Source organism: Bacillus rossius, chromosome 15 (genome assembly GCF_032445375.1).
Source record: "Bacillus rossius redtenbacheri isolate Brsri chromosome 15, Brsri_v3, whole genome shotgun sequence".
Lineage (NCBI taxonomy): Eukaryota > Metazoa > Arthropoda > Insecta > Phasmatodea > Bacillidae > Bacillus > Bacillus rossius.
Window position 1 is genome coordinate 28,196,918 of NC_086342.1, and position 12,510 is coordinate 28,209,427.

Genomic DNA, 12,510 nt, shown 5'->3' on the forward strand with positions numbered 1-12,510 from the left:
CATTCTCTCTCTCTCTCTCTCTAACACACGCTGATTGCCGTTAGCGCTGTCCTTGTTTCTTCGTGCGTTGTTGCCAAATATCAAACGAAATTAAAATTTTAATTTTTGGACCAAGCTTTTTTTCATATTGTATAGCATCGAAATACGCATCAGGCAATGCTTATTTTGAATACTTAACAATATATTAAGTGTCCAAAAAAATTAAAAAACATAACTTATTCACTGCGAACTATTTTGAAGTATTACGAGATGTTTCACATCAAAAAAAAACCTACATGTGTATTTCATTTAGAATTTTTTTTATTAATAAATTAATGCCTTAGGACGCCACCGAACAAATGTTAAGACAAAAACTATACAGGTTTCACTTAAATAATTTTTTTAATATATCGAAATGCATTTTCTCACAAACTGACACATCAAAAAGTTGACCAGCGGAAAACTTTTTTTCTATTAAAGATAGATGGGGGACGAAAGCGTGAAAAATGTTGACAATGAATTGAATTAGTTTTTAAAAGCAGCTCCATCTCAATTGCTTCTACAGTTTCCGTGGAAATAGCTGTTAAAGATGTGTCTTATCAGTACAAGAGCCCGCTGCAATAGAGGTTTCTCTCACCAGCTGCCGTCGTAAGAGGAAACAGGGTCGTGTGTTTAGATAAGTGGGGTTCTGTCCTGCAAGCAATTTCAAATATATGGCTTCCTTAGTCAACCATGTATTTCCTTAGACACACATTTCTGAAAACCAGCCTGCCAGTTAGTATCGCGTCTCGCGACGAAGCAACGCGTTGTGTCCGGTGACTCGTTACAGTTAAAATTTTGACAAATTATATATTAACATACATGATTTTATTTTCTACATTTATTTTTATTGTTAGAACACCGAAAAGAAATGATATCGGTAGGCTACGCGGGAGGGAGCGCAAGATTGTGTTGAATGTATTTGAGTATTTTTCAAAAAATATGAATGTGTGCAATGCAATTAAGGAAGCTTACCATTCTTCTGGTCAACTCTGTGCTACTCTTATGGAAGGGGTATCAACATTGGGCAGCGGTAGCGATAGTGATTAAAAGGTATGTGATGTTAATTTCTTAATCAAGTGAACGTTACATTTATTGTATAAATTCCTATGAATAAAATGTGTGTGAACAGATTCTTGTTGTAAGTTAAAGTTAAAAAAAATTCCTTACCGGCACAGCCTAAAAGCGCAGGAAGATTTTGATGATTATATTTCTTTACATTAGAACAAAAAGGTATTTTTATATCCTTAAACTCATATTATTTTCTTCCCCTTGCAGTAATGGTTGTTACAAAATATATTTTAATCGAATCTTGAACATAATATGTAAATGTATCAAATAAATACGAAGGAATTTAATAGGGATGATGGTACAAAATTTTGAATTTTTTTTTTATCCTTCTCAACACCAAACATCTTATCAAACATTGTTTTTGACAAATAATTATGATATTTACAAACAATTTAAACAGATTTGATAAGGTGTCTACTAAGGCAGTTACGTTTTTTTTTTGTCCGGTGAAAATATTTTTCGAACCCATGCAGTTATGGCTGGTCGTATCAAAAATTTATTTAGAAAACATTTTTCGGCATTAGGTAACCCGAGTTATCATACGTTAAAACCGATGCGATATTATTCATATTATGGGAGTTGTTGCGATTTTTCTGTTTTTCAAAAAATCTTCCCCATATCGACCCAATTGTTCGGATTTTTCCCATAACTTACTCGACCGAGAATTTCCATTACCGTATTTTATTTATCATTTTGGACATGACTTGTCCAAAAATTTGGCATTTATCGGGCCCATGAAAATATGGGATTTTTAGAACATAAAAGAAAACTATAAGAAATTTTCGTCCTCAATAGGTAGTTTTTATTTGAAATTTACATAAAAGTGGCATTATTACAAATTTATATTTGTAATAGTATAAAATATTATAAATTACGATATGATTTCTTAAAATGCTTCTTGTTCGATCCGAATTACAAAGACACACATCTCCTGAAATTCGTAATGTGTTAGAGATTTGGCAACAGCGCGCGCCATAAGCCGTGTACTGCAATCTAAGAGTGGGACGGGCTATAGCAAAAATTAAATAAATTTGGCTACCCATATATTTCACTATTCCACATAACATTAAAAATGATGCCAGCTAGTTCTACACCAAATTGTGCTCTAAACACATAAAGCTATTTTTATATTTTATCCTAGAAGAATGTTAAAATAATACAGAAAGAAACAAAAAATGTTGAAGTAAAAATGTTTGCTATCTTCAAAAATGCACCTTCAGAGATCAGTAAATAAATATTTCCACCAAAAAAAATTGTAAATTTTTTTATTTGTACATTTTAATAATAAAGTTTCTCACCAGTTTTCTAATAGTTGTAATTCGCCGATTGGGATCCTCAATTTTGTCTGCTTCTATGAAGTGAGGATACAGTTCAGTGGTCAGAAGACAGTCTGGAAGACGTCGGAAGAAAAGCTTCAATAAGCTGGAGATGACGTTCACATCACTCCACCGTGGATCTTGCTGCAAATATCAAATACATTACGTAACTTAACTGAATTGCTGTCGTCATCACCTACAATGTCATACACATAGTTTAAGGGCAAAGGAATTGCATTCAGAATGTTGATGACCATATTTGAACACAAAACAAGAAAATTATTTTGTTTGAAACAAGACATTCAAAAGTGATTAAGAAAACAAATAGCAAGCATGGAAATTTAAACAAGCACTAAAAGTCAAAACCGTTCCAAAAATTAAAAGTGCCTAATGCAATAACAAAAAAATAACATTGTGAGAAAATTATTTACTAAAATCTGTGAGATCATAAGTAGGGATTTTCTTAAAATTTAGTCTTCTTCACATACAAAAAAAACCCTTGAACAAATGCAATTTTATTTGTGTGGTTAAGTTATAATCAATTAATTAGTGTATGATTTAAAGTATTGTGGTCATAGATTCAAAGTAACCCTCTATATTTTCCACATAAATCCTTAATTACCGAGTGTTTATTTACGTGCACACACAATGGCACAGCTACTTGTTCTGTCTCCAGCTACTAATTCATGCCCTACACAATGCCAAAACAAAACACTTGTGTTGAATTAATATGTGGCAAACTGACATCATGACAAAATCAAAAAATGATAGCTTTCCCTTTCCTTAAACAGCTATTAAATTCCTTTGAGCCTAATTATTTAATCCAATTACAATGGAACAATGATTAGTATTGCGTAAAAATACTGTCCAATACCAGATCACTGTTTGTGTTTAGCCAATGAGAAAAACCAGAAGTTTTCAGGGAAATGTCATCTCACACCCACCACGCTGCACAAGTAGTTAAATGATTAAAGAATTATGACTAGCAGACATGACATTCAGTAAACAACCAAGTCAGGAATTACATTAACAGGTTAATTAAGCTTTTGTTTATATAAAAATGAAAAGTTTATGATTCATTCACCTTAACACACTTTGAAAAAAAGTTTCTTTGTTAAAAATGTGAATGTTTTGAATGTTGCCTAAAAATATTGAGTTGGCACCTGCTTAGTAAGACAATTTTAAGCCTAGTACAAACAGGACTACTAGTGGCCAGTGGATTATTTTACATTAATGGTATTTTTATTTTAGAATATTTATTTTGTAAATTTAATCCAAACATTTACATACAGGAGAAAGGTAAAAAAAAAAATAACATTCTAAAAAAACACATTTATATTATTAGACAACAAATATTTTGATAAATCCACATCTTATGGGAAAATAAAGTATTTTCTTAGCACTGTTTTCATTAACTCTCTTTTCTTGAGACGAATTAAAGGAGTTACTTCGAGGGGCTGGTAATATAATTACCTGGAGATTTAGACATTCTATGCCTTTGTTAACGCCTTCGGTAAGAGAGGAGACAGCTGCCGTATTGCCAGGCACCCTATAGATGCCAATAATATCCAGCCCTCGTTCCTCAACTATTTGAGTGCACATGTGGACTATAAACGGCACAAACTCATTCTCCGGTGACTGAAAGAGAAAAACAGACAACTCTGGTAATTCCTAAATACAAACAATCAGCATTGTATCAAACAATTGAAAGTCATGCAAAAACATGAATCGCTTAATAAATTTGTTTGAGCTTCCCAATAACTCCATATTTTACCATGCCTAAATATCTCAAGTGTGTGACAAAGCATTTTTTTAGATCCTCCATAGAACAAAAATAATTTCGGTTAGCAATACATCCATCATCTTATGCATTTAAAAAAAATCATCACACACAAAAAAACATTCCAGATGTGTGCTGGCTAGGCTCTGCAAGTGTCCAGAAAAATAAAAAAATTACCAAAGCAAGTGCCTACTGGTTAATTACTATCACACAAACTTCAAAATTGTAAAATGTGCCACCCACATCAAAAAAATTATTCAGTGAAGTTTCTGATGCATTTATGAAAATTATAAGTCACGGTGGTTGAGTGATCCATCACTTGTCTCCCACCAAGGTGAACGGAGTTCAATTCCTGGTGGGATATAACATGTATTTTTAAGAAGTGGGAAACTTTAACAGATGATGCCATTAACTGGAGGATTTTCTCAGGGTTCTACAATTTCTCCCACCTATTTCTTACTCAACACTTCCATCTCATCTTATCAAACTTCATCATCTCTAATAATCCAGATGTTGATATGACATAAAGCTCCAATTCATATTTCCAACATTCATACATTTCAATATACATTCCCTTAACAATCTGTGCTTTCCGCCATTCGTACATTCCGCCATTCGTGCATTCCGCCAATCGTGCATTCCGCCAATCGTGCATTCCGCCAATCGTGCATTCCGCCAATCGTACATTCCGCCAATCGTACATTCCGCCATTCGTACATTCCGCCATTCGTACATTCCTCCATTCGTACATTCCGCCATTCGTACATTCCGCCATTCGTACATTCCGCCATTCGTACATTCCGCCATTCGTACATTCCATCAGTCAGTCAGTGCATTGAAATATGACACTACCTGTCCTCATATAATGTTAAGTTGGAACACGTTTAAAACAAACTAGGTTCAAGACAAGTCCGGCACAGCAGCACCCACCACGGTGCACTCTTCCAGCGGGATGCCGATGGTGGCTCCCTCAGGGTACGGAGCCGTGGGCGAGCTGGGAGAGCCCGCCCCTTGCTGCATGCGGCGGAACTGCTTGGCCACGCGGCCCTTCCACGTCTTGTTCTTCGGCGACGGCAACTGGTCTGAACGTGACAAGCATCGTGCCGTATCAACAGATCAAGGACATCTCGCAAAATCATTTAAACAAAACCACTGAGAGCCATTACAATGTACAGATTCTACAAGTCTTACAATTACACACAGTGGCATACAAAATGGTATTCAAACAACTACACTGTATTTACTCAAATCTGAAAAAAACCTTCAATTCTATGATACAGCCCTCTTATAAAACCTAGGTTCTCTATAAAAAAATAAAAAAAGAATTGACCTAACAAATATAAATATTTTCCATTTAAGTAATTAATTTATTTGTAGCATATGAATTGTAATACTGGTGCAATAGTTCCTGAAAGTTGTTCCCTAACCCCATATTTTGTGCACAGATTGTACTCCTTGAACTCACCTATTATTTGTCTGCTTCAAACTTAAATAAGTAAAGGTTTTGCTTCCACTATGTGACGCTCGTACGTATAGCCGCCCCTGATTTTTTGTGCCAAATCCTAAATGGCTCTCTAGTTATACTTACTAGGAAAACACAAGTAGCATATTTCAATTTTGAGTAAAGTAGAGCAGTGCTAAAAAATTCGAGTATTTCTGATTCAAGTAGCCATGACCACTTCTCTTTGAATTTCTCCTTTCAAATAAAAAACAGGAATTAGTGGCATCAAGGCAGATACTATATTTTTCTCATTGTGTTTTTGAATCACTATTATAGTTTCAATGACTACCATACATGCCTCTAGGATATAAGATTAACAAAAACTTTTACACATTAATTAACATTGTATTTTTCATGTAAATAACAAGTAAGCCATTAAAATATTACTTTAAAAATTTTTTGTAAGCAACTTGTATTACTAAAAAAATAAAATGAACTCTTGCAAATGTAACATTTCAATACCGTCTAAAGGGGTCCTGTTTATTTTTGTCAAATGGCATCTCTATCTCGCGTAGGGTAGCATGATCCATGGATATAAATACTCTTTCATAGTTCATAACAATCAAGGAGTAAAATATTGACAAATATAATATTATTAAATGTAAATAAACAGTTTTGTAACTACCACCAGTGGCGTAGCTAAGGTGACTTGTGCCCCTGGCCAGAATTAAAAATAGCACCCCCTCTTGTATTTTAAAAATAATATTTGATGTCTCCAAACAATTATCAACATGTTAAGTAATTTCATGCTTTTTAAAGTGTCATAGGCTCTATTAAATGATAACAGAGATGTATTTTACTACACGCTTTTGCATTACAGCAATTATTCTGCTAAGAGGGGGGAGGGGGTTCATTAACATGAAACCGTCGCGGCGCCCCCCCCCCCCCCCCTGCTACGGCGCCCCTGGCGGGGGCCATCCCTGCCACTTGCTACGCCACTGATTACCACTGTGATTCGTTTCGTCACACAGACTTAATCATCAGGATTTCATTTGAAAGTCACTCGTGGTTCAGGAACCCACACTGACCTGCCTGGCTGGGCTTGCGGGTCTTGTTGACGGGAGACTGCCCCGTGGGGGAGCGATTGCGGAAGGACGTTGTCAGCTTGCGAATGCCCTTGTGGGCGGGGAGCGGCGAGAGGCGAGACGTGCTCCCGCTCATGCTCTGCAAATGTCTGCTGGACAAATCCTGAACACAGCACGAGCAACCTTTCTGTACCACCTGCAAGTTTTATTTTCCCAGAAACTAATGTCAACCCATTACCAGTTTTACACACAGTAGAGTTAAGATTATCCAAAACCCGTTAATCTGAAAATTCGGCCTACACCCAAACCAGTAAAGGATTGAAATAAATTTTAAAATTGAACTTTTTTGTATTTTAAAAATAATATTTGATGTCTCGACACAATCATCAACATGTTAAGTAATTTCATGCTTTTAAAAGTGTCACAGGCTCTGTTACATGATAACAGAGATGTATTTTACTACATGCTGTTGCATTACAGCAATTATTCTGTTAATCCGAAAAGGTCTGTGTCCCAAGTAGTTCATATAAAGTGGGACTCTACTGTACAAGAATGAAAGAAAAAATGTTTAGATAAAGCCATAAAAATTCTTTAAGGTCCTAATTCGCACGAATAAAAACTTTTAAGCAAGAAAACCATAAAATAGAATTTTACACATGATTTCCTATAGCTGATAAAAACCAACAGTACACTACTTACAAAGTTAATTTAATATTTCAGCACTACTAACTATCAAAATAATTTGAGGTAATCGAACTGCAAAAAAAAGTTTATTTTGCTTACATAGTAAATTCTCTTTCACAAAAATAACACAAATAAATTACCATACCTCATTGACAGTTGACATAAACACACTTATTTACGTGACAGATATAATGTAAATGAACCAAAGCAATCACATTTTCAAAACTAAAAGCCAATTACAGTTTTTTAAAAATAGACAACCATAAATCGTATTTAATTTCATTCGAAAGATAACTATTTTAGGATGAAAAACTACCTGCCACAAGATGCATGGCAGAAATTTTTGTGCCTTGTTACGAGGTTTGCTAATTCACCCTTTGAACTTTTGGAGTAAGTTTTCAACAAGTGGAGATTGACCCTATGAAAAAAAATCCTCACGTATGATGTTTGGAGAAGACATTATAAAAGTAATTCTAAAGAAAAATAATGCAAAGAAGTGAAATTGACAAAACGTGGAGTTATGAGGTTTCCTAATTAGACAGACGATGACTGTTAACAGCTCACAGTAATGTATGGTAATGCTAAGTGATTATACTAAACTCTTTTGACTAACCTCAACAATGTACTGACTTGACACTTTATAAATGTTCTAATGGCAAGAATTATAGTGTATAATGTCTGTGATCATTAAAGAAACACTTAAAACCTCATTGCAAAGTTATAAAAATGTAAAACCCAACAAATAAAAAATAGTAAGGCTCTTTAATCAAACATATTTAGAACCATGGTCGTGTTGGATTAACAATTTTGAACGAATACCAAAATAATTTATACAGTACAACATTGATGTTCAAAAATAAGTTTTAATGAATATGAATTGCTCTATGACAAAAAAAATACACATGATCGTTGCTGTGTAAAAAAAAGTCTCTGATAAAACTTTGCATAGTGATTCTAATCTCTTCTCAAAAGAGAAAAGTATGACAGCACAGACAATTCTGTGGAAGGAATCAGTCGGAAATGTATCACAGCACAGACGAGCAATGGTTTCTGTATGACATACAGTATAAACCAGCAATAGCGTATGTCCATGAGAATTTTTTAAATCAATCTTCCTCATTGCAGGAATAATTCAAAAAATGGAATGTAAACTTTGTATTGTTATGAATGCGGGAAAGTATCTGTGTTTAATGACTGAAATTCTAATTCACATTTATTAGCCATCAGGCTTGTTCATCCTTCATCTCCGCAATGTTTTGGGCGTTGCAATATTGAGATGGTAAGCATGGCAATTGAAATAAACCAAGGGTTTGTTAATTTAAACCCCAAAATTAAAAATAAAAAAAATAAATAAATAAAAAGACTAAATGTTTCTTTGGCCATCACTCTTTAAATGTAATCTATACATTTTTAATTACTTTTAAGTGGTGATGGAATCTCGAATCTGAATCTTGAAATCAAATCCCAAAGAACCTTGAATGTGCCCCTCAAGTCCAAGTCTGTGTGTCCAGTGTTAAAAATTAAATAATGTACAACATCGGTGTAGAATACCCATTAAATTGTTGTTTCACAAGCTAAGTTTCCAAAATCGATACATATTGTAATTTTATTTATATCATTATATGTTAAAAGTACATAATATCTCAGAGAATAGTAACAGATCATTACGAAGGAAAAAAAGTGCCCTAGTAAACTTCAAAGTTCATTAGTATTGAATTTTTGACGTTACGTCTAATAAATCGACAAACGCCGGCTGCACACACAAAAAAGTGTCCCGTTACGCACATTGTCCCGTTACACTCATTGTACGCTTGCGCTGCATCTATCTCTCTTCCACTTGATTGGCCTATGAATCTACTATTATATTAAATAGGCTAAGGAGGGCTTTTCAAAAATAGCTTTTAAATTCAGTACTTTAACTAAACTATCATTTCATCAATGTTTTGTTATGACGTCGTCACGTGAAACTATCGTCCGTAAACCGACATTACGAACCATTTTTTTTAAATTTACTTTATTTCCACTAAATTTTTTCTTTGGAACATTTCCCCTCAAATTTCAAATCCTTCGAACACTAAAAATTTTGTGGTAGTTGAGGATTTTATACGGCCCATCCCTACTCATGAGTAGAGAACCAAAAATATGCGGGTTCATTTCCTGTTACGCTAAAATTCAAATAATTATACCTTGGTGCTGCTTCTGTCATTGGTTCACTGTTAATCTGGAGGACTGAGGGCCAATTAGAGACCCTCACTCATAGAAGTGTCGAATCACAGGCCACCCAGTCGAGACGACTCACAAGTCAGCAGCCAAATGAACAGGTGGTTATTTGCCCGAGTGTGTAGAGGATATTGGAGTCTATCCTGGAGGTCTCTACTCATGAGATTAGCTACGAAAGGCCAGGTGGCCCTGGTGTACCTCGACGAGGGGCGCGCCGGCCTGGTCCTGCAACACCCGGATCCACTGCGCCATGTCGCCGGCGTCCTCCGCCTGCAGCAGCAGCTCCGCGCAGCCGGCCGTGCCGAGCCGCAGCACGTGCTTCTTCTTGGTGTAGTCTCCCGCCACCTCCACCTGGGCGCGCCGCACGTCGATGCTCTGCAGGCTGTCCGGCTCCACCAGGCCCAGGGGAGTCTGCGGCACGCCGAGCACCAGTGGCTCACACTCTTGGAGAAGTCACAGCACAACATTGTAGGTGCACTATACACAAATTTATAAAAAAAAAAAATATATTGTTCAGCTCTGATTTACTCACTCACTGGCACAAATGAAAAATAAAATACATCCCACAAAATATAACAAAAATGACCCGCATCAAAAGAATCCAACAATTAACAAAGCAAATAAAATTCAAACAAAAAAAATTGAAAGATGTAACAAGAAATGAAAAATCTTGTCAATAAAACAGCAAGGATAAAGACAAATAATGACAGAATAAAATGTTGGTATTGTAGTAAAAATAGAAATCTTAGAATGAAAACTGCAAAATTAACAAATGGGGAGTTAACATTTTGGGACCAGGAGACACTTGATAACAAGAAACAATTGCAGTAGACTCACTCGCTCTCAGCAGGGCAAGGCCCGAGACATGTAGGGTAACGAACCTCACCAACTTGCATGGTCGCTAAGGAGCTTTCAAGCTATCCTATAGCTTACCATTTAAAAGATTAAATCAACAAAGTAGTAACCTTCCTGTCACAGCATGTGGATCAATTCAAAGTAAATTAGCTCAAAATCATATTAGTAAAAAACATTAGTTTAAGTGGTAACTGGTGTCACTTAAAAATGTCTTTCTTTTAATATATAAATTATATACAGTAATATACAAATGTTCAAATAACTTCACTGCTTTATAAAATTCATGAAAACAGCCTGAAGCCCAAAGAAACCTAAAATTTCAACAAAATGTGGTAGTATTCACAATGAACAGAACAAAGAAACCAAATCCAGATTTCTAAAGTACGTATAACTAAATTTGAATGCAATGGCATTGTAAGTAAATTTTGTTTACTATAATACAGTTATTCTATGAACATGATTGCTAAGGCATCACTCATGTTCATGTAGCAAAAATGAGAAGCATTGATTCATACCCAACACATATGGCTTATTAATGAGTAGAGAGTCAATGTCTGAATGTTTGACTACGTCCATGAGGTTTTACAATCACTATAACTTTGGGGGTTCTTTACATAACCAATTACACAATACACTCTTTAAATGAATTTTGCATTGGGAAGATTGATTTTAAAACTTTTTTTTAACAAACTCCACAGCTGTATGTCATAGAGACGCCTCTACATGCTAGCATTCAGAAAACAAGCTAAAATGGGCTGATGTCAAAAGCTAAATACATAGACAGCACAGAAAATTCCATGAAAGGAATTAGAAAAAAAAATTTCCAGCATAGACGAAATCAGCGAGCTGACGAGACAGTTGCAACAACAACAATAAATAAAGAAAAAACTGACTATGACAACACAAGGAGAAACAGATGACCCAACAATGATACTTAACAGATAATCTGGACATCACAACAACAACAGAACATACGAACACCATAGGCTTCCTGGGTTATTTATTTCTATTTCATTCCACGCAATTCTCCTAATGGTCTATGCAAAAAATAATGGAAAGAATTTCAAGCGAACAGTGGGCAAAGTGATTATATACCCCTCCCTTGTCATTGAATTGTAATTCTGCACATGCTCCTAACCATGGCCAATACCGTAAACGTGATATGAGCGTATCGCATACTTGAAATGTTCCCAATTGATTCTCCTAGTAATAGACTATTCTTTTCGACTGCCCCAGCTATGATGCTCACAGAGGGAAAATGCACCTCCCTGGGGGAAGGGGAGGTATGCCGAGACTGAGACATAGTTTTTTTGAAGTGGTTTAGTCGCACCCGTTAGATAGTAGCTTTCATATATTATTAACACAGCTATATTGTTTGTGAGAAGTAATGCACAAGCTATTATCATGCAAACAAACCAGTAAAAATTGTTGTTATGTGGCATAGCAAAAATTTTGCATCTTGTACAAATTTCTATAGAACATGCAAATTTTATCACAAAAAAAAATTGGTTGTATGTAACGTCGGTTTACGGACGATAGTTTAATGTGACGTCATAACAAAACATTGATGAAATGATTGCATACTTTTATGAATAAAATTGAATCTTTTTATTTTAATAATAAAAGAATAAATACTTGAAATTATACTAGTAATCAGATTCATTTTCTTACGTATTTTTGATGTAGAAATTATTTCATATTACACATTTATAAACAAAGTTTTAAGTTTTCACTTCAGTCGGTGCGGCGCAAGCGTACAATGAGCGTAACGGGACACAGCGTAACGGAACAACGAGCGTAATGGGACACAGCGTAACGGAACAATGAGCGTAACGGGACACAGCGTAACGGAACAATGAGCGTAACGGGACACAGTGTAACGGAACAATGAGCGTAACGGGACACAGCGTAATGAAACAATGTACGTAACGGGACACTTTTTCGTGCGTGCAGCCGGCGTTCATCGATTTTTTAGACGTTGTCACATCAAAAACATTAGATTTTTTTGTATAGTTTATTAAAATCTTTGTTACTAAGCAA

General features: G+C 35.3%; 1 protein-coding gene across 6 annotated transcripts in view; it reads right to left on the reverse strand.

Annotated features, from left to right (window-relative positions):
* LOC134539703 (rho GTPase-activating protein 23) overlaps positions 1-12,510 on the reverse strand; it is a 492,628-nt gene that overhangs the window by 49,057 nt on the left and 431,061 nt on the right. For all 6 annotated transcript variants that reach the window (XM_063381919.1, XM_063381920.1, XM_063381922.1 and 3 more), the window contains 5 exons: positions 9,814-10,026; positions 6,715-6,874; positions 5,116-5,267; positions 3,879-4,043; positions 2,388-2,549 (listed from right to left, as the gene is read on the reverse strand). In XM_063381919.1, the coding sequence (XP_063237989.1) occupies positions 2,388-2,549; positions 3,879-4,043; positions 5,116-5,267; positions 6,715-6,874; positions 9,814-10,026 (852 nt within the window). The remainder of the gene's footprint in view (positions 1-2,387; positions 2,550-3,878; positions 4,044-5,115; positions 5,268-6,714; positions 6,875-9,813; positions 10,027-12,510) is intronic.